Here is a 22,702-nt window from a genome sequence, read left to right as displayed (position 1 = left end):
TTATAATATTTTTGAGTTTATACAGAAATTCTCAAATTAATTACACAGTCATCTAAAGTTATAATGGACTTGAATAATCGGTTATTTATTTTGTCATGTCTAAAATAGGTGGAAAAGGTGCGGAAAACTGGTTCAACCCTGATGTCAATATGTGGAGAACCTGACAAACCGGAAGTCAAGAAGCACATGGAGGATCTGGATAGTGCGTGGGACAACATCACTGCGCTCTATGCCAGGAGGGAGGAGAACCTCATCGATGCTATGGAAAAGGCTATGGAATTCCATGATACCTTACAGGTAATATATTATGCATTAAAATGTTTTAACACATCACACGCGTCACTTTGTTTAAAGTTTTATTACATAAATAATTTCCCATGACAAATAATAATTCACGAACTCATCATTGTCTACGCGGATTACGACCGCGATTTTCGGTTTTATTTATTTCGGATAAAAAGAGGTATAGCAAAAGTACAGAGTAAATCTTGAACCTTGAAGTCATATAGACTAATATCGTTTCGGGTAATTCTGCAGAATCTACAAGAATTCCTCGACAAGGCTGAGGAGCGATTCTCCCGCATGGGTCCGCTGGGATCCGACATCGACGCCGTCAAGCGCCAGATCGCGCAACTCGCTTCCTTCAAACAGGAGGTTGACCCACACATGGTCAAAGTTGAGGCTCTTAACAGGTAAACATCGTTTCAATGAATGTAAAACATTTAATCTAGTAAATTTATATATTTAATTTACCGAAAAATAAAATAATTTGACAGTTACAATAATTTTATGGTGATGGAAATAACATGATCTAATTAACATCAAATGAAAACGAGTTAATATGAATTAAATTTCGTCAGCTTATGGCAATACCAGGAAATATAAGCATATTTCTGTCCTTTTTATTTATCTGTATAAACTTTGATAAATGTAGAAACCAAACATTAAATTAATTATTATTAAATCGTAATGGAATGGACTAAAACAGTATTTACCATTCACCAAGATCCTTAATTTGATATAATCGTCCGTTACCTGAATAATACATTTTGAAGCAATTCTCCATATTAATCGTGTACTAATTTTTTATGTTCCCCCGCGCAACGATTCTTCTTGAGAAGGAGTTTGATGAGGCAAGAATTATTAATAACAAATTATGAGTGTTGCTTGTGTTCCGTTATCGTTATAAGTAGCTGTAGTGTATGTCTGATGTACGTAAAACAATTACGATAAATTCGCACTGTCAGAATAGAAAATTTCCACACAATTTTTTTTTTGTAATTTTAGTTGTAGAAAATAATTATATCAGAGAATGATAAATATATTATATTTAAAAATAACTCATGTTTTGTTCTGACCGTACGAGGTTGTCTATTTCATTCTATATGTTGTTTTTTTGTGGTCGTTTCTCCTGACTCCTTTATTAACATCCATGTTTTTGTATGATCTATGATTAAACTTCTCTACTCAGTAACCTAATTATTTCTTTGTGATGTTAATGTTTAATAACTTATAGATTAAATAATAATTAATTCAACTTCTGAAATATAAAAACGAAAATATAAAATATAAATGAACATTTGCATGTCTGCTTTGTAGACTAGTGAACAACTCTGAATAGTTTAGATCGATAATTATAATGCCTATTCAATCATCATTTTCTATCCCCTCTATACTTTCTTTTCCGCCACTCTCTAATATAATGTATGATATAACCACGGCGTCTGCGCAGACAAGCAGCGGAGCTGACGGAGCGCACGTCGTCGGAGCAGGCGTCTGCCATCAAGCAGCCGCTGGGCGAGGTGAACACGCGCTGGGCGGCGCTGCTGCGCGGCATGGTGGAGCGCCAGCAGCAGCTGGAGCGGGCGCTGCTGCGCCTGGGGCAGCTGCAGCACGCGCTGCGGGACACGCTCGCCTGGATACAGCACACCAGCGACACGCTCGACACGCTTAAACCGGTACGCCGATTGTTTATTAATTTAATATCCACGAGTTAAAAAAGTACCGTTTATGAGCCGTCAAGTCTCCGATTATAATTTATGTGTGTATCGGTCAAACAAACACAGTTCGTATTTTTTTGAGCGGACATTAACGCATGAAAATACTGAGTGATCTTCTTGCAGGTGGCGGGCGACCCTCAGATCCTGGAGGTGGAGCTGGCCAAGCTGAAGGTGCTAGTGAATGACATCGCAGCCCACCAGCCCAGCGTGGATTCGCTCAACGAGGCGGGAGCACAACTCGTGCAGCAGGGTACGGGTACGTGTGTGCACTGGGCTGCTTCTAACATCAGATTATAGCTGGAAATGGCATATGTATTCATAAATCGACCTATACTAAGTCGCCAATTTTTTTTTATACACCGCGCCAATACCATTTCTACTATACTCTGTTCTAATTTCTTATCTATGGGTATAATAATGGTCTCTATAAGATATATTTTTTATTTAAACTAAAAATTGAAGTAAAAACGTCTAAACGTTTTAAAATTTAAATTTTTTATTGCTAATACCATTACTTTTGTTCAAAAATATTTATACGGACATTCTTATATAAAATTATATACTGGAAATTATAACTTAAAATTCAACTAATATTGGTTTAATCGTACTTATTAATGAGCCTTAATGCTTACGCTTTTGTGTTTGTTGAAATGTGACGTCACTTATATAATAATTATTTACAAACTACTTAATTACCATAAAAGTCGGAAGAAGGTCATGAGATACATTTTTTGCTTATAACAATTCTCATGCAATTTATATACCTAATATTATTGTCTATAAAAAAACATTCATAAAGTATAATGTCGCTTTCAAAAAAATAGAATCCGACGAAGCGGGTGAAACTGCAGAGAAACTGGCAACACTGAACAGAAAATGGCGCGAATTACAACAGAAGGCAAGAGATCGCCAGGCGGAATTGGAGGACGCTTTGCGAGAAGCTCAGAGGTAAAAAAATAATTTAATTTTTTTATAAACTTATGAACCAATTAAATAGCAATTGCAGATATAATATATCAGACGTTCAAAGCGATACTATTTTTTTTACATAAATAGCGTAAATATTCAGTGTTTGGTAAAAATTAAATTAAATGACATCTAATGGTGAATACTTTTGTCGTCAGCTTCAACGCAGAGATCGGGGATCTATTATCCTGGCTGTCGGAAGTAGACAGCGTGATCGCTGCCTCTAAACCCGTAGGTGGTCTGCCTGAAACTGCTACTGAACAACTCGAGCGGTTTATGGTAATTGTAGTGTTTAAATGTATTTAAAATATAGCAATATGGAATCTGCTGGATCTCACAAAGTATTAGTCGTGTATTTTAGTCGGGCACGGAACATTTTGTTTTAAATGAGAACTTTAAGACCTGTACAAACACATACACATTTGGACGTGTGTGTGCACACAAATGTTACTTGCGTCATTCTTATTTTATTTATGTATATAGTAATATTATGTAGTGAATATCTTGTCAAGTTAAACTTATTTTGAATTTTACATATTATTGATTATTTCTGACGCAAATCATTTAACTATACTGAGACGTGTAATTAGTTTCACACGCTATAATTTTTCATTCACTCTACAGGAGGTATACAATGAGATAGAAGCAAACCGACCCAAGGTCGATGCAGTTCTGCAACAAGGCCAAGAGTACATCAAACGGCAAGCCAAGCCAAACCCAACATCACAGCTGCATCTCAACCTGACCAACCTCAAGTCTAGATGGGATAATGTTACCTCTAGGTGAGTTGTATTCACATTGATAGTCTTAGTATGTTTTGACTAAGTCTGCTTTTATGAATCGTATTACTTCTAAAACACCTACTCAAAGGAGGGTTGACTAAAAAAATATTTGCTCATTATTTTGAAAACATATGAATATTACTCGAATGTTAAATATTTGAAATATAAGTGTACTTATTTATAACGTTCCTGTTATAGAGCATCAGACAAGAAGATCAAACTGGAGATCGCCCTCAAGGAAGCGACGGAGTTCCACGACGCTCTACAGGCGTTCGTGGATTGGTTGACCAGCGCCGAGAAGAATTTAACTTCCGCCAAACCCGTCTCCCGCGTGATGGAGACGTTGCTGAGTGAGTAATGTTGCAAATTCAGTTGCATAAATAGATAGGACCCGTAAATTAAAAATGAAATAGAGAGCACTCAATCGAAGTAACCGATCGATTCGCACCCGCCCCCAGGCCAGGTGGAGGAGCACAAGGCGTTCCAGAAGGAGGTGTCGTCGCACCGCGAGAGCATGCTGCAGCTGGACAAGAAGGGCACGCACCTGAAGTACTTCAGCCAGAAGCAGGACGTGATCCTCATCAAGAACCTGCTGGTGTCCGTGCAGCACCGCTGGGAGCGCGTGGTGGCGCGCGCCGCCGAGCGCACGCGCGCGCTCGACCACGCGCTCAAGGAGGCGCGCGACTTCCACGACGCCTGGTGAGCGCCGCCGGTTGCTGTCATAGTCACATGCGTCCACGAGACCAGGGACATTTGTTTTGTAAAACAAAATACTAATGGAGTGACTTCCTTCAGGACAAACTTGATGAGCTGGCTGAGCGAAACCGAACAGCAGTTGGACCAACTCAACTCCGAGACGACCGTCAACGATCCCGAAAAGATTAAACTCAGGTACCTTCGATTAGACTTAAAATCATAAATATTTTATTGAAATTAAACTCAAAACATTAAAGATTAATAATACAAACCTCTCTTCATATAACAAGTCCTAGAATATCATATTTCCTTTTTTATCATAGACTCAATAAACATCGCGAGTTCCAAAAGGCTCTAGCGGCCAAACAGCCTGTCTACGACCAGACGAGCAAGACTGGCAAGCAGCTCAAGGACAAGGCGCCCAAGACGGACGAACCCGTACTGCGTAATATGTTGTCCGACTTAAAGACCAAGTGGACGACTGTGTGCTCTAAAGCAGTGGACAGGTAAGAAATTCAGTTCAAAATAACGTCATTTCTGTTGCAATTTAAAATGTCTGTTCCTTTTATTAAATTTAATTTTGAAAGGCGGAGTCTGCCCGACTTATTTGCAAACGAGCCATGAGGCCAATGTGCCTTATACTTTACTGCGTCACTTGGCCTTCGAAATGAAACACTTCAATGCAAAGTATAATTTATTGAATTATTCAACGTTTGCCTCATCGTCCGTGTCGTTTGCGCGAGCAGACAGCGGCGGCTGGAGGAGGCGCTGCTGTACTCGGGGCAGTTCGTGGAGGCGATGTGCGCGCTGCTGGAGTGGCTGCAGCGCGTGCGCGCGCAGCTGGCCGGCGACGCGCCCGTGCACGGCGACCTGGACACCGTCATGGCGCTCATCGAGCAGCACAAGGTACGAGCGCGCATTTACAACTTTATTGAAACATTTACTCATTGAAAAAAGTAAATTAACAATCTGTAGACGTCCCACTGTTGGACTAAGGCCGCCTCTTTCTTTGAGGGAAAGGTTTGGAGCTAATTCCACCACGTTTTCCAATGCGGGTCGGTGATCCATTAGAAATTAGATATATACAGGTTTTTCCACAAGATGATTTTTTTACGCCGAGATGAATTATAAACAAACCCGCGATCATCAAATCAAAGCCCAAAATACACGTATTCTAACCACAGAGCCATCTCGTCTGGTGTCTGAAAAAAATACGAGACCTTTTTTAAAATTATTCAATTTCTTTTTTTACAAATTATACAAACATTTGCTAAAACTGTGAAAAGTCTTAATCTTATACAAATATAATTACGGCAGCTTCATTTTATATCGTGAAATAAATGATAAATGACGTTTTACAGCAATTCGAAGAAGACCTACACTCTCGCGAGCAGCAAATGCAATCCGTCCTGAAGACCGGCCGAGATCTCGAAGCTACAGTGAGTTTTAATCTACTTCTAAGTAAAATAAAACGCAAGCAATTAATAATATATTATAATCTATCATTCATCAAAATATTGAAAAAAAATATACACAAGTAACAATTATATACAGCAAAATAACAAAAACATTAAAGAACTCTCATAAGCAACCGACTATTCAATTCTATCTCTTCTATTAACTAAAGATGGCCGCCTCGCCGCCCGCGTGTCATATCTTTTCTTATGCCACGTCGTCTGTCCGGTGACGTCACTTCCCAAGCCACGTCACTATGTCTTCGTTCAACAATAATATATAAATATTAATGTCCGACCGAAAGTTCGGCTTCGGTTTCGGTTTCGGTTGAGTTTCGGCAAAAAAATGAGTTTCGGTTTAATTTCGGTTTCGGCGGTAAACTTGCCGAAACTGCGACCGAAACCGAAACTGCGTTCGGGAGTTGCCGCGCTGTGCTCGGTCATGATCGGAGCGGTAATTGTCGAATCATGTCGTGACTTGCTTGTGTTCGCAATGCCCTTTGTTTGTTGTGAGCTGGGACTGGGATATTATAAAGAATCTTACTGAGGTACTAAAGTTTTTTTATGAAGCTACACTTGATCTGTCATATGATAACGCATGCATTTCCCTTGCAATTCCTTTGATATCACTATTAAATAGGAAGCTGCAAACTAGAGACCAAAATGAAAGCGAAATAATCAAAAACATGAAAACACGGTTGCATGAAATGCAACATGAAATGCAATGCAATGAATCGACGATTTGCATACGTCAAAGGACATCCTGTTCTAATAACCGCAACATTACTGGATCCAACATTTAGAAGCACATATCTGAATTCTGATGAAGTTGACATTGCCACGTTAGAAATAGAAAACCATTTGAGGATTTACACGGACGATGTTAGTTATACAATAAGTGAAAACTGACATTCTGAAAAATCACAGCCATCTTGTTCATCTAGAATATCGTCTCCCGAAAAGGCGGAAGGGCTTTGGGACGCCCGTGATAAATCTATTTGTAATTTAATAACCTTTGGTGTGGAGAACGGTGATTGTTTATCCAATAATCCAAAATAAGGCAACCATTCAAGCATACTTGTCATAACCAAAAAAAAAATTAAAACTTAAAACAGACTGATTATCATTATGTTTAGATCTCTATTTTCCCTCGAAACATGACTCTTGTAAGAAAGTTTCGGTTTCGGTTTCGGCCGAAACTGAGACCGTTGCCGAAATTCGGTTTCGGTTTCGGTTTCGGTCGTAAAAATCAGTTTCGGTCGGACACTAATAAATATACATTTTTTTAATTTCAACTTTAATTTACTTATATTTTTTTGTGTCCTAGGTTCCACTAGAAGATGCTTCCAATATCAAACAACAGTGCAATGAACTGAAGCAAGCGTGGGACGCCGTACAAAGCCTTAGCGAAACGAAGGCGAGCAAGCTAGAAGGAGCGCTGAAAGAGGTAAGAACAGAATATAAGAGTATTTCTTTGGCAAATTATCACAATTAATTCCTTTATGGGGGCAGAACGTTATATATTTAATTTTACACCTGATCACCTACCTATTATTGTAAAAACTAAAATATATAACACTCAATATTCCGTACAATCATTTGAATCATCAGTTAAAGGTAACTGTACTTTTACATATAATATTTTCATGAAATCCACTTTCCTAGGCTGAGCGTCTCCACAAATCCGTGAACATGCTGCTCGAATGGCTCTCCGACGCGGAGACCAAGCTGCGCTTCTCGGGCCAGCTGCCAGAAGGCGAGCAGGAGACCCAGCAACAGCTTCTCGATCACGAACGATTCGCACGCGAGCTCGCAGACAAGCAGCGGGACAAGGACGACACCATAGCGCTCGCTCACGCCATCCTCGCCAAGGCTCATCCCGACGCGGTGACGGTCATCAAGCACTGGATAACGATCATACAGAGTCGATGGGACGAGGTCAGTGATTCTTATTTGTTTTCTTTTTCTACTATTAAGTTGCACAATCAATTAGTTGCTCAATCAATTATTTACTCGATCATCACTTGATAAGGACACGATCAAGAACGATATATGTACATACATATATATCTCATTGGTGGTATAATATATTATGAGTGGGTAATACCTACCTTGATGGGCTTGCACAAAGCCATCAAGTGAAGTAAGATAGTATATTTATTATTATAAATAATCAAAATAGAACATTTTAATATACTAGGTAACAGGTAGCTTATAAAAAAATAATTTATTATTTATAACGTACATAATCGAAACCTTGAAATATCGGAACGATACATTAAAAGATTGCAAAAAAATTCATTGATAAAAATGTCTTAACCTTAATCGTGATATCTTATCTTAATGATATCGAATTTAATTCTAGTTCTTATTTACAAAATTCACATATCAGCGCGTCTTATTATATTAAATGTAGTGCTTTAAGTAATTTTAATATAATTGTTGTAAAAATGAACACAAACTCGTCGAGTGAACCGAGAATGTTAACGATGTCAGTGTTGCCAGTTTTAAGAATATTTAGCAAAGTTTCAGCGGGACAGGTGATTGATTTTGTTATTTGTCTATGATATGCAACATGAGATAAGACAAAATATAAAATAGTTATGCGAGATTTATATTATTTACTATTATGTTGAAATATTATGAAACTTTAATTAAACAATCGGATACTTTGATACCGATGTGTTAGAGCTTTCCCGACAGTCTGGGTGATGTTACCCACTTAGCTCTTATTACACGGAAAAATTGCAATATTCTATGGAGCCGTGTTTCTGTTTACACTATGGATGAGCCAGTGTAGTTATAAGAACAAGGAAAATAACATTTTAGGCCCCGTGTTTTTCAGCGCAACAACAATGTACAAAAGTAGTTTATGTTCCTTACAGCATGCTTAAATGTCACCCTGAAATATATTATAAAATAATAACAAATATATTACAAGTTTTGGTTTTACATTATATTAGCTGAATAATTTAATATATTCTTTCTTACATTCTAATGTACAAGGTTGAGAACTTCCTAGTAAGTTTTAATAAACCTGTAGGATAAAAACTAATGACTAGCATGAAGGTATTTAATCGTCCCAATCTGTGTCAGGTATGGCAATGGGCTATGCAACGCGGTAGCAAACTAGAGACACATCTGCAGAGCTTGAAGGACCTCGATCTCGTTCTGGAAGAGCTACTGCAATGGCTCTGCGGACTTGAGACTACCCTTATAGGTAACTACCATGAATATTAATAAAGATTATTATTAGAAAATAACTTATTTGTCAATAGTCAAAAAATATTTTGGTTCCAATAGAATACGTTTTATTATTGCCATTGACTACTGATTTTGTAATGTTAAATGTTAAATTTAGCTTTGGAAGCTGAACCTCTGCCCGAATCGATTGAATTACTGGAAGGCCAGATTGAAGACCACAAAGACTTGATGGAACACACGCAGAAGCGCCAGAACGAAGTCGACAGAGTCTGCAAAGCTTACCAAGTAAGATTTTTTTACATAACTCAAAAAAATAACTCTAATGTTGTCAACATCTCTTTGTTACTCCAACTATGACAATTTACAATGGTGGAATTACTGTGGGCTAATTTGACACTTTTTTTTAATAGGTCAAGAGCCAAAGTCAAGGTCGTGATTCAACACCGCGTAAAGTTTCAGCTAAAACAGCGATTAAAGGAACGCCCAGGTATGTAATAGCTGTGATTTTTTTGTTGAAACTCTTGCTCTATGTGACAATAATATAAATATAGAAAATGTTGCATTAGAAAAAAGATTAATAAGGCGAAACGAAAACAAAAATAAAAATAAACCTTATTTAAAGAAGATTTTTTTGTAATGGCAAGAATCTCAGCAGTAGCTTTTATTCACCAATAAAATTACTCATGTATCAATTAGTAAATTTTAGTGCGCTTATCCTTAGCATAGCTGTTAAAATCGCGAAATTATTTTCAATAAATACCGTATATTGAGAACTTATCAAAATTATACATAAACCTATTTAGAGTACAGAGCAACAATTGACAAATGTAGTCACACGGTGCAAGAGAGACAATCATTTTCTTAATTTCACTGTTTTGTTTTTCTTGTTAATAGCAATATTTTCTACTCTTATAATTTTTCCATCACATTTGTGTTTGTTATTCAAATATTGTGTTGTATTTAATTTTTATGTCACACCGCCATCAGTCATCAAAAATCACGCTTTCTTATTTCGTTTTATTTCACCCGTCGCCGCCATCTTGTGACGTCATTGCATGATATGAATGTTGCCACAGTCGCGGCTCGCAACACGACCTTCATAGAGAGAGATCAGTATCGCCAGATTATTATGGCAGTAGGCGTTACAGGTTTGTTTGGATATTTATTTTTTAATAATTTTCATTTAAACTTTTTCATTATTATTTTTTTTGTGATTGTCTTATTATTTGTAACTTGAAAATGGATTATTAATATTAAACTTGGGATAATATTAATATGTGTAATTGTGGTGACTTAACCACTACACCAAGTAAAGGTGAAGAATAATCATTTTTAATACTTTTACATATTAATAAATAAATACATTACTACCATCAATAAGCTTTCCGTGTTAATCTATATATTTAAGTGCAGTACCAAGAGCGCGAGAACTATAGATATCAAAAGTCAGTCAAGTAAAATACAGATAGATAATTATATAAATTTCGAAAGTTAGTCGAGTCAGCCAAACAGTGTACACTATTGATCACCCTTTTACTTACAAACTTCTAAGAACTCTCACATCGCTCTCTTTGTACGCAATAACAAAACAAGCTTCATCTCGCTCTAACATATGTAAATGTGGCTTTCTGTCTCGTTCTCTATGTCACGCTTGGCGACGGCAGGTCCAGGATACACAGTCGAAGTAGGCGAGGAAGGTTTGATGTGGTTTTTATTCTAGGATTGTCTATGGATTGATATTATGTATAGAAAATATTTATTAAAAGCTTTTAATTATTTGTAATTTTATATATATTTAAAAATATATATGAACCAATTTTTATATATAAGTTATATAAATTATATTTATTTTCTATACATTATAGTTTGAGTGTATGTTTTATTAGCTTTTGGGTTTTAAATATTATGTAAACACTTAGTTAGTTCCGTAGAACTGTTTTTATTATTATATTACGTTATTAAGAGCATGCAACATTTTGTTTTAGTTATTCTTTATAATAACTCCTTAAAACTTTATTTTTATTGTTTTTTTTTGTCAATATTTAAAAGTCGATGTTCTGGACCGTTTCATAATTCGCTTCCACTTAATGACGTCATCATATTTATTCCGTTCATTCTAAATATTAACCGAATTGATGACCATAATAGTTCTCGAGTTGACTTTTCATACTTTTCCCAAATCTTCAATACGAAATAATTGTTCATTTATTTTATTAAAATGTAAGTATATATATATATATATATTTTACTAATGTTAAACATTATACCAATGTTGGCTTCTCGACTAACATCACACAACGCTGCTGTCTATTAACAACTTATTAAGGGTATGTATGTAATTAGTTGCACTAATATCTAGCCAATTTAGTAACAAGGCACGGTTCATGGTTAACCTGTAGCTGGAGAAACGGTGGTAAGAATCTTCCAGAATCTACTAAAAACTTTCCAATGTAATATCCTATTAAACTTCCCCTCGAATCATACTTTCGTGACGTTCGTAAATCAAAACGTTATTATTATTAAATAAACTGGAATCACTTAAGTTTTATATCGAAGAATTTTACGATGAAAACAATATAACCTGGATTTGTTGTTGATTTAATTGTAAAGTATATAAATGTTTGGTCAATACGATTAAATTGAACTATACGTTTCCAGTATGTCGCCATATTTTTAATATTAGTAGTCCTAGTTACTCCTTTATTTTCTTTGCTATTTATATAATTAAAACAAACTTCTCCTCATCCAGTTCCTTTTAATAAATTTTCCTACTCTCATTTTATTTCTTCTTTCTCTTTTCTCCAACTATCTAATACCATCCTTGGTACAAAAGTACCGCTGTCACTAATACCTACGTGATTACTAACTTCAAGCGCACCAGTAACTAACAACAAGCAAGGTATGGGTACTTTAATGTTAATAGCGTGTGCTCATTTAAATGTGTGCTTTAGTCGCCTGAGTCCCGGACGTGACTCTCCTGACCGCAACCTGCCGCATTACGGACCGAGGTTCCCGCCTAAAGGAAGGTAAGGCTAAATATTCATCAACAGGTCATTGCAAAACTTCTGCCACATTTACGCGACAGAAATCGAATTTAATATAAATAATCGCAGCATATGCTTTCTTATCTCGTGTCAAATCAATCAAGTATCAAATCGAAAGCTTTTTTTTAACTAACTTTATCATCTGACAATATTGTTTTCGTGCGAATCCGAAAACCCCGATAGAGGTCAATATTTTTTAATTTTTCGTTAAATTGATTTGAATCTACAATTATTTTCTTAAATTTAAGTAGTTTTATTTATTAGATTAAGTTATTTATATTTAATAGTTTATATATACACTGTATATGTACTCTCGTCGAAGGTTTGTTAAAGATTTGTTTAAAAGGTTTTTTATAACCTGTCTGTAATACGCATTGTGTAAGTACTCATATTGCATTTTAAATGAAACAGTCATTCTTTCAAACAGTAATATTACATAACCAGTTATTTCAACATTATTGTGTTAACTGTTACATTTTGCTTATGTGTTTTATATTTTTAATGTTTGTTCCCATAAACACAGAGTATATATTGCTAGTAACTTTTGTTTGAAATCAGCATGAGTTGTTTACGCTTGAAAATAACAGTAAAAGTACCTTGATTTATTTTTATTTATTGCAACATTATATTGATACCATATAAAATGTTTCATACTGTTTCGCAGTTTCTAAATCGTAATTAATCAATATTTCTTATACTTTTTTTAAATAGTATAACCTTCAATAATGTATTAATTGTTTTTATTTCAATTAAAGAACATTCAAAATAAATCTTCTTATCAGAAAATTTACTTCGAAAATGGTTATGTAAGTTCGAGGCAGCAATATTAAAACTAGCATTATATCAAATAGCAAAGGCGCAGAACCGGAGTTCAGGTCTCCTCGTGTGAAACAACTCTGGGACAAATGGCGCACTGTGTGGCTTCTCGCGTGGGAGAGACAGAGAAGACTGCACGAGCGTCTCGCTCATTTGCGCGAACTTCAGCGCGTATCCAACTTCAGCTGGGACGATTGGAGAAAGAGGGTACGATTTTTCCAAACATTCTACAACTTTTCTAATTAGACTCTATTTTGAAAATGATTAAATATGATTGTGATAATTATTGTTTTTAAACAAAAATTCAAACAGTTGTTGATTAGATATTCATATTTTTAATGAATTTCCTCTATTACACGCACTGATATATTATTGCTAATAAGTAGGGTAGGTGACCTAACTACTTGTAAACACTAAGTATGTCTCGTAGATCATTTGATTAATTTGATTAGTATGAAAAGAATATAACTTCAATAATATAAATTTCAATTACCTATCTGTTGATAACGTTTGTCTCACAGTTCCTGAAGTTCATGAACCACAAGAAGTCCCGTCTCACGGATCTATTCCGCAAGATGGACAAGGACAACAACGGCTTTATTCAGCGAAACGAATTCATCGACGGAATCATCAACACCAGTGAGTAATTTAACTATATTTTCAGTAACTAGGTTAACAACCAGGTAGTATATGTTACGATAAATCAAGTCATCGATCGACAAGACATCGAAACTTAAATGAACTGTCATTGAATAGGCATTACGAGGTATCGGTTAAGTGCTTTGGGCTCACACTGACAGTCTATAGTCTATAGTCCCTAACAAAAGTATATAAATCGATGTATTTATAATTTTCTTTTACATAAAAGATGACATATAGTGATATAGTAGGTTTTTGTTTTATATGGCAGATGTTTTTCACATAATATTCGTTACAGAATTCGATACATCTCGCCTTGAAATGGGTGCTGTAGCCGACCTGTTCGACAGAAATGGAAGCGGCCTCATCGACTGGGAGGAATTCATCGCCGCTCTCAGACCTGACTGGGTATGTGTACATAGAATATATGCCATAAATATTGCCACTAATGTTTTGGACAGAACATTGAAACTGTTCTCATTTTGGCATAAATATGGAAAAGTTATCTATTGACGGATTGGTTTAAATGACATGGTTTAAAATAGGTACTGTGTGAATGACCTTTAGTTAAAATTCTTTTTCGATATTTAAAACATGTTCGCCTTACAGGTTGAAAGACGCGGTCCACCCACCGACGCAGATAAGATCCACGATGAAGTGAAACGGCTCGTGATGCTGTGTACTTGCAGACAGAAATTCAGGGTATTCCAAGTCGGAGAGGGCAAATACAGGGTGAGTTCATATCCGTTATATTTATTCTTATCAGTGGTCCGGTTGATTCACTGTATCCAGAAATTATTCAAATTTTATACTTTAATGCATAAAAGTGCTCGATAAATTTTATTAACACGGCACAATTTATTATATTTAATATCAATTTTATTTAACGGTTTAAAATTAACTTGAATATATTTGTAACCTAATTTCTTTTCCATCAGTTCGGCGACTCCCAGAAACTCCGCCTGGTGCGCATCCTACGTTCTACCGTGATGGTGCGCGTGGGAGGTGGTTGGGTCGCGCTCGACGAGTTCCTCGTCAAGAACGATCCTTGCCGAGGTAGGAGCTCAACTGCACTAACACACACAGACATATACGAATACACAGTCATGCATTGTCACACAAATACGCATCTTCATACATTAAAATCAACGTTTACGCCACACATAGGTACAGTTACATAGAAACTAACATAGAAATAATCGATAATGTTACTATTTATATATTATGTATATACTTACATACATAATTATTTTCCGTCACCAACATTGAAAAAAAATGACATCCACCTCATTATACTTCAACTGGCTTTTGGAACAAGACCAGTGTTATGTTATCTGTACCCCACAACTGCCAAATGTAGTGTCACGGGTGTTCAGGCTTCATACACATATTAAGGCTTCTCATTGCAACATGTGTTATATTATATAAAGACATTCCATCACTGTGCACTATGTTGGAAAACCATTAAACACAACAATAGAAGGTGCGAAAACGAAATACGGTTTAAACGCCTACCCAAAGGTTATCCATTTGTAATATACTCGATGATTTTAAAAACCCCAGGAGTGTCATATGTGAACATGACTTAAGCAATAAAACGACACATTACCAATTGCTGACATATTTCTAGGGTCTATAATAAAAAATATAATATCATTGTAACGATCTTAAAAAATGTTTTTTAAATTAATATACTTGCCAATTTATATTCCAATCCTGCACCAATTTTGTCATTTAACTGAACCATTATAAACAATTAGGAAATTTGAATGCCTTAATTTGAATACTAATAATATCTAATTCTGTTTAATGGTAAAAAATAGTACTATATATTAAAAACCGTTACGTAGTAAATATATGTCTACTAAGCGTGTTCATAAGATCTAAAATAATGAATGAAAATAAAGGCATTATTTATACGACTTAATAAGGGAGTTGTGTAGGCGTTTAAACATTACCATATCCTTGAAACATATATATTCTTTCCGTTTCCATAACACACTTTCGACTTCTACACAAAAAAAATCATTTACCAAGAATACACTTTAAAATTATCTTTAAAACTAATCTTGGTAGAAAACTCAATTTGAACATTCAGGGCAACATTGAACAGTTTTATTTATATTACAGTATTTAATTTAATTGGATTTATTAATTTAATAATATAATCGAAAAAAATTTTTTTCACTTTTACCCTGAATTTCGAAATTATCGAACTAAGTTTAATAGAAAAGTGCAGGTTCTTTACAATAATCACATCTATATATTTTCAAATATAACTTTACTTGCCTGCTCTTTTCGAAAATATATACATTAAACATCATTCTTATACTTAATTTCAATATCTTGGTTCGTTCTTAAGTTCCTTAATAAGTATTCAATTATTTTTTATTTATTTAAATAACTAAAAAGTTTTGAATGATGTTTTATAGAATAAGATTGACAATGATAAAGCCAATCAACACAATTTCAAAATTATATAAACATTATATTTAATTATCTGTGTAATAGTAATGTTCAAAGACATTGGCTTTATTTAAAATCTTGTCTATTTCGTGTTAACACGAAATACTTGACTGACTTTTCTTATTGCAAATGATTTGCAATTCTGAAAGTCAATCTAAAAATAATGTTATTTAATATTTTTATATACTCTACATGTTATTTAATTCAAAGTGTCAAACGTTACGGTAATTTTTATGTGTTAACCCCATAACATGGGAATATTTTAGCGTCCAATAACAGGTGTTGACGGGCCCCAAGTATTTAAATATTGTGTGTGTTAAACAAAATAGTGTGAAATAACAAAATAACCGATATTTTAATTATATTTTTTTATTAGCATACAAACTAATCGAATTACAAATACTAAAGTTAGTTAAACAGTTAAAGTAATGCTGGCAACATAGTAAAAAGTTTAAAATTACCAATATAAAAATAAATTAAAAAGTTATCAAAAACACTTATCACAGAGAAAATTAAGTAGTTTAAAATGGCAAGATCCAAATACGACATCAATTTGGAAGCACTTTAAGTTATAAAAAAATACATTCAAGGTCGAAAACCGCCGTCTCGCCCAACTAAGGAATTTTATGACTCAAATATTTACCTGAGTTCACATCTTTAAAGCTTACAATGACTCATTTTCATACAACAGTGTAATATTATAACATACAACTACAATAAACGGCAATTTTGAATACAAATTACAATAATATTAATTCTAAGACTAAGACATATTTGTTTGAGGTAAAACTAAGTTAGACTATAAGCATTAGAAAAGCCCTTCCTAAAGAGTATGTCCGATGACTAATATTTGAGTACAAACATATTATTATAATACTGTTTAAACTTAAACTAAAAAGAGGCTCAGTTACAAGTTTTTCAATGTTTTAAAATTACATTTCTACTTAAAAATAAAATATTTAAAATTATGAGATTTCTCAATTATATGATTTTTTAATCAATCGTGGCCTTTCTAATGAATGAAGTCAATGAAGAAATCTCGCTCCTCTCATTCGGAAAACCTCTAAATTCAATTTCCTCACTCAAGTTTTGTGTATCAGAAGTGTTATCATTAACTGGCCAGCGTTTGTGACTTGGTGCATACAACACAAGCAATGAGAATATGTAAATATTCCACATCCCATATACACCAGTAAAGAATGCTGAAGTGTATTCAAGTTCAATATTTTCATCCCATTTCCATTGGCCTTCAGCCACTTGTCCCAAAATGAAACCAATTACGGTAAGAGCAGCACATATCAAAGTCGCTAACATCAAAAATTTGAAACGGTATATAATTCCTTCATAATGCAAGCGACGTACAGAACACATTGTAGGAAGAGACTGCCTTTTTTGGGATATATTTATAAACACCTGCCATACCAAGTAACACAAAAACAAGAAATACACTCCAGTCGAGATTCCAGCAAGTATAATGAATGTTAAAGCTAAATTAGTACCCAAGTCGGTAACCCAGATGGAATAGAACGGGTTTCGCAATTGTACACCTCTCTCGCACATGTCAAATATAAACAGAGAGATGCAACCCATTGCTACCGCACTCAAATGTCTCCAATACTGCTTTAAAGAACTTTGCGCTGATGCATCTTGGATTAACATATGCTCTCCAGCAAATATAAGCCAAAATGAGAACAATGTAGCATAAAAAACACCTTGTCTTATATCCCCTAATAGCAACATGAAGGGTAAATCAAATTGGAGTGTAAGATACTCAAACGGTGCATTCAGAAAACATAAAGCTATACCCAAAGTGAGAAGCATCTTTTCTAAGAGTACAGGTTTCCGCTCTAACATGTGAATTCTTCGCCAGAACCAAACCAATATACCAATTATGCAAGGAAAAAATACAGTTTTTAGAGACAGCCACACCTTAGTAAAGCCTCCATTTTGATTTATAACAGTCACCCACATGTCTTGTATGTGACCAATATGTGCGTTCATGTCCGGAGTGTCGATCGGCAATCGAATGTTTAGCAAATAGTAATCGTGATACAAAGAACCAAGCTCAAACAACGGTATGTGAGAGCAATTATATAAGTAATCTTCAGTTTTTATATCGATGTCACAGTCTAATACTCTTTTTTCGACCGATTGAGTGTATAATTTCCAGTCGTAATCAGGATCTTCTTTATTTCTGTACGCCAATCGCGCGTCTATTGTTATTGTGCTGCGTGGTTTGACTTCCATTTGTGAATGGTAACCGATGTCGATTTGTAACACACCAATTAAATTCTGCTGCCATCTCGAATAGTCGTAGGTTTCGCCCTCACGGGGTATCGGCATTTGAAATGCAAATACGATGTCTCTCTCGGAAACATCGTGTCGAGTCTCTCCAAGGTCAACAGACTTGCATTTACCTTTACCGCGATTGTAGAACCATTTTGTAGTATCATTTTTCATTATTGATGTATCTTTACATACGGTGCCGAGAATATTTTGTACGTTTGCGGGCATGGGTGCGACCAGCCCACCGATCAAAAAACATGTTATTTGACACAATAAAAGAAACGTCACTAACACTGCTAGCTTTCTGCCACTTAAATTTTCAATAATTGTTCCAGTCATTTTCGTTAAAACACTCAAACTAAAATAATTTCAAAACAAAAACTCGCTTACAATAATCGACCGCATTCCATTGTTGTCTAGCTTCGAGTCGGACGCTAATTGACGCGGTATGTTTGACATGCGCAGTAGTGATGTTGCCAGCAGACGTTATTTCGTTTAGAAACACGTAACGTTTTAAATAAACATTTCATAAATGACGCTACAAAATTAAATAATTTTAATTATTATTAAATTAAATATTATTATTTTAAAAACTATTTACTTAACAAACATATTTATAAAAATAATAAGCAAAATAATGAAATAGAAAAACAAAGCGTGCTACAAATTCTTTAATCAAAATCGTAAAATAAGATATTTTTTCCTCATAAATTTAGCTAGTATCAGCAATCCTAAGGCTAAAGTAAGAGTCATTTAGGTCCACAATAATCGATGTTGCTACTAATTTACTAATTCGTATTCGCTTTACCCAATCCGGTCCCCTATTCCTCGATTTTTTTTTATATTATTTTATTGCGTTTCGTCCTTATCCTTTATATGAGTAGTATCATTAGTGCTACCGCTGCCTGACCCGAGCAAACCGGAACAGCATGAAGCTTGTTGCCCGCTCGGTAAGAAAATGTCATCTGCAATGGATGCTATCTTTACTATTCACTAGACGAATACTCTTGAATTATTTTGAAAAGATTGCTCCATTTCTGATTGATATTCTTTGGTGTGGCTTAGTTATTTTTTAAGGAAAATAGTATATTTTGCTATATTTTACTAAGGGTTTAAAATGGATGCTTTCATAGTAGTTACTTGATTTATCATAAAAAATTATATATACGTTATATGTATTATTTATAGCTGTAAATACAGATGCCATAGTATATTTTAGTGGAGACATAACAGAGGTAAAAATTATTTTGCTTTTCAATTTCGCCATGAACTATTGCATGTTTTAAAATTTATTTGCATATGGTATTTTTAATCACTTTCTAGTAGATGTTTTTGTAAGTCAAGTGCAAGATCATACTATAATAACTTTTGCAAATCATTTTAATGAACTCTAAATCAATTTAATATTTAAATTTCAAACATATCTTGTCCTTGATTTATAATGATTGCATATAATTTGGTGAAAGAATAATCGAATTGTATTTTACAATCCTATCCTAACTGCACACTTACATTTTACATTTTTATTTTTATTTATTATGCGTTATGTTCGTTTGTTTTTTGTTTGACATGATCTGATTTTCTTTGTTGTTTTTTTTCTTTTCCTCACTACCAATGCACGCTCCCCGTTTTTTTAACACTTATGGTGTTTTTTTTTCACCTGTCCTGTTACCGAACGGTTTTTTTACCCTTTCCAATCCCTTCCTTTTAAAATCCTGCACACCGGACGCCGCCCGCATGCAGCCAAGGGTCGCACCAACATCGAACTGCGAGAGCAATTCATTCTGGCCGATGGAGTGTCGCAGAGCATGGCTGCATTCAGACCACGTACGCCTCGCTCTAATACCAATACGCCTCCATCTACCGGACCCATCACAAAGGTAAGTAGCTAAAAATGCTACTTTTTTATTTAATGAAATCAATTCTACAGGTTCAATTTTTAAATAGTTTTAATTTCGCACATTTATCACATTATGCGCACAGTAGTTGATAGAGGGAGCAATTCGGTTTGGGATTTACTTTTTTTTCGCTTTTTTTTCTGTTGCACTTTGTACATGGATTGATTGATCCATTTGCAAAAGGCATTCTCGTGACTGCAGCATGTAATGAGCCCGTAGCGTTATCGTATTGTATTAGTGTGCTCAAGCTACGCATTGAGACACCTGCTCGTGTAGTTTTCGGTGTTGTTTGCTAGTTGTACTTTTCATTGGATCCACTGCATTGGAGGGGTGGCACGTCAGCGCATTTGGATCTTATGGTAATGTATTTTGTTCATCCCTCCTGCTACATCCCTTCATACCTGTAATATAAAAAAACCGCGTGTCCGTCGGCAAATCGTGTGGACATATCGTAACTTCGTCTCCTAAAATCGCGTTTCGGCAAAACGATTGGCACTCTGAAAGAGTTTTGTTGTTTGTAATGGATTTTCGTTCCATCCTTAATGAAAGGCTTCCGGTTTTGTATTGATGCGTTTAGCGGAGGAGTTTATGGAGCAGCTGAAACCAATATTTGAGGCTCTCCGGCAACGAGAAGAGCTTCCATGTTCGTACCCACTACACGTGGGTTCGACACATGGCACTAAGCAAGCTTTTATATACGGCCACTCAAGATCTCAAGGTTCAACAACGCCTGGCGCCCATCACTATACGCACCATCATGGATATCAGCCTTCTCCTGGATATCACTGGGTAATTTATAGGCTATGTGAGAGTTTCGCGGTTGATTGCACTTTTTTATGAGTTGATTGCAGCCATTATTTTTTTATTTGTTTTTATCAGTGTTTTAGATATATGTACGTTAAAGTAATAGTTTCAATCGTCGAGTCCATTTTAGATAGCATGCACTTAACACGTATTTGCTAAGAAGACATTATGGTACGTTACTTGTGAATTCGTCCGTTACTCCATACAATCATTTTCTTCAACTTATTCTAATACCATTTTCTGTTTGTTTTCTTGCTAACTTAAAGTATACCTTGTCATAATATAATGTAGTCAAATTTTAATTTATATTTTTAAAATGTAGGTAAGAGAGCGAACAGCTCGCTCAGTGCCAATGTCCGCTGGTGGAGCTGCAGGTCGAGCCTCAAGGTCTTCTCTAAGCGCTGGAACGCCTGATTCGCTTAGTGATAATGAAGCTGCCAGTGGTCTTGGCCAGAGATATAGGAAACCTAGTGTACCAAGGTAAAAGCACTTTAAAAACATAATTTAATAGACATAATGTTTTTTGTTATATCTATTTCATAATAATATATATATATATATCTATTTTATCTTTGTAGGTCAACGCTTACTCCCGGAGGTTCAAGACCAGGTTCCAGACCAGGATCTAGGGCAGGATCAAAACCACCATCAAGACATGGATCTAATTTGTCTCTAGATAGTACAGGTTAGTAATTTTACACTTGTTCATTTTGCTCTCAATTGGATTTATATTAATGTAGTTATGAATGTTTCAGATGAAGTTCTTACACCGTCACGTATACCAATGCGCAAGGTAACAAACACCCGCACCTCTACAGCACGCGCTGCGGCCAATGCCGCTAAATTAGGAGTCAGTACTCCCAACGGTGGATCTCGACCGAGAACTCCTACTGGTCTATTAACGCCAGCCAGTGGAAGGTATGTTTAACTTCAAACTTATTTACTAAAATATCATATTAGAATATGATTGATCTATTGTTATTTGAATAAAATTAATTAATATCAGTTAATTTATGTGTAAAATATGATTAGTACAATTTGTGTTGAATAAAAACACAAAATGATAGTTTATGAGGTATTACAATTGGTTTACACGGGTACGGGCAGGTATCCTAGTGGAGGGATTTACCGCACATCCAGTATACCGACACTGTCACCCGTGCCGGCGTTAGTAAGGTACCGAAAAGTGAATGTGGATTTGCTCGTGTTTTGTTTGCAACGAGGTTGGGTTACGATCACAATTTGTTATATTTATGATATATATCATTTTTAAATAATAAGTCACGTTTTGTATTACTTTTTAATGCTGTTGAAAGTATAACGACAAATTGCGATCGTAGAAATAGGGACGAATGCGTGTATTTTGTAAGCACGTCACTTTGCTTTTAGGGGTGAATTTTTAAGTTGTTATAGTGACGGCTAAGCGTATTGTGCACCTGTTCTGGAATTTCCGTACTCTGTATTGTTCGAGCTGGTATTTCATTATATATACTGTTTCTAAGGGTGGTGGTATTGTTAAAGTAACAAATAAATATCGGTTAATTCAACAACAGAGCATGTTATATAAGTCTAACCAAAGGTCAGCTAAGTTTTAATGAGTGATATTTTCTAACAAGTATGGTAATAAATATATTATGTAATTATGAA

General features: G+C 35.2%; 2 protein-coding genes across 31 annotated transcripts in view; one reads left to right on the top strand and one right to left on the bottom strand.

Moving 5' to 3' along the window:
* The window catches only part of LOC113401796 (dystonin), a 265,057-nt gene that overhangs the window by 238,983 nt on the left and 3,372 nt on the right, over nt 1–22,702 (top strand). For 18 of the 30 annotated variants that reach the window (XM_064218869.1, XM_064218864.1, XM_064218880.1 and 15 more), the window contains 31 exons: nt 109–297; nt 538–692; nt 1,733–1,958; nt 2,124–2,256; nt 2,825–2,948; nt 3,125–3,245; nt 3,591–3,748; nt 3,947–4,098; nt 4,207–4,447; nt 4,544–4,639; nt 4,768–4,950; nt 5,191–5,350; nt 5,806–5,883; nt 7,226–7,345; nt 7,564–7,836; nt 8,995–9,118; nt 9,260–9,387; nt 9,513–9,589; nt 10,179–10,250; nt 10,767–10,799; nt 12,054–12,128; nt 12,998–13,169; nt 13,484–13,601; nt 13,900–14,009; nt 14,211–14,333; nt 14,540–14,657; nt 20,829–21,040; nt 21,378–21,535; nt 21,634–21,740; nt 21,811–21,973; nt 22,163–22,231. In XM_064218869.1, the coding sequence (XP_064074939.1) occupies nt 109–297; nt 538–692; nt 1,733–1,958; nt 2,124–2,256; nt 2,825–2,948; nt 3,125–3,245; nt 3,591–3,748; nt 3,947–4,098; nt 4,207–4,447; nt 4,544–4,639; nt 4,768–4,950; nt 5,191–5,350; nt 5,806–5,883; nt 7,226–7,345; nt 7,564–7,836; nt 8,995–9,118; nt 9,260–9,387; nt 9,513–9,589; nt 10,179–10,250; nt 10,767–10,799; nt 12,054–12,128; nt 12,998–13,169; nt 13,484–13,601; nt 13,900–14,009; nt 14,211–14,333; nt 14,540–14,657; nt 20,829–21,040; nt 21,378–21,535; nt 21,634–21,740; nt 21,811–21,973; nt 22,163–22,231 (4,268 nt within the window). Of the gene's footprint in view, nt 1–108; nt 298–537; nt 693–1,732; nt 1,959–2,123; nt 2,257–2,824; nt 2,949–3,124; nt 3,246–3,590; nt 3,749–3,946; nt 4,099–4,206; nt 4,448–4,543; nt 4,640–4,767; nt 4,951–5,190; nt 5,351–5,805; nt 5,884–7,225; nt 7,346–7,563; nt 7,837–8,994; nt 9,119–9,259; nt 9,388–9,512; nt 9,590–10,178; nt 10,251–10,766; nt 10,800–12,053; nt 12,129–12,997; nt 13,170–13,483; nt 13,602–13,899; nt 14,010–14,210; nt 14,334–14,539; nt 14,658–20,096; nt 20,234–20,828; nt 21,041–21,377; nt 21,536–21,633; nt 21,741–21,810; nt 21,974–22,162; nt 22,232–22,702 lie in introns of all 30 variants that reach the window. The other 12 variants (XM_064218873.1, XM_064218871.1, XM_064218858.1 and 9 more) reach the window with 9 other exon arrangements.
* On the bottom strand, nt 16,461–18,805 carry LOC113401799 (protein wntless). The gene has a single exon (XM_026641855.2). It carries the CDS (start codon nt 18,690–18,692, stop codon nt 17,061–17,063), a length of 1,632 nt encoding a protein of 543 aa, XP_026497640.1. The 5' UTR covers nt 18,693–18,805; the 3' UTR covers nt 16,461–17,060.

This window comes from Vanessa tameamea, chromosome 25 (assembly GCF_037043105.1).
Source record: "Vanessa tameamea isolate UH-Manoa-2023 chromosome 25, ilVanTame1 primary haplotype, whole genome shotgun sequence".
NCBI lineage: Eukaryota > Metazoa > Arthropoda > Insecta > Lepidoptera > Nymphalidae > Vanessa > Vanessa tameamea.
This window is presented reverse-complemented; position numbering and strand designations above follow the sequence as displayed.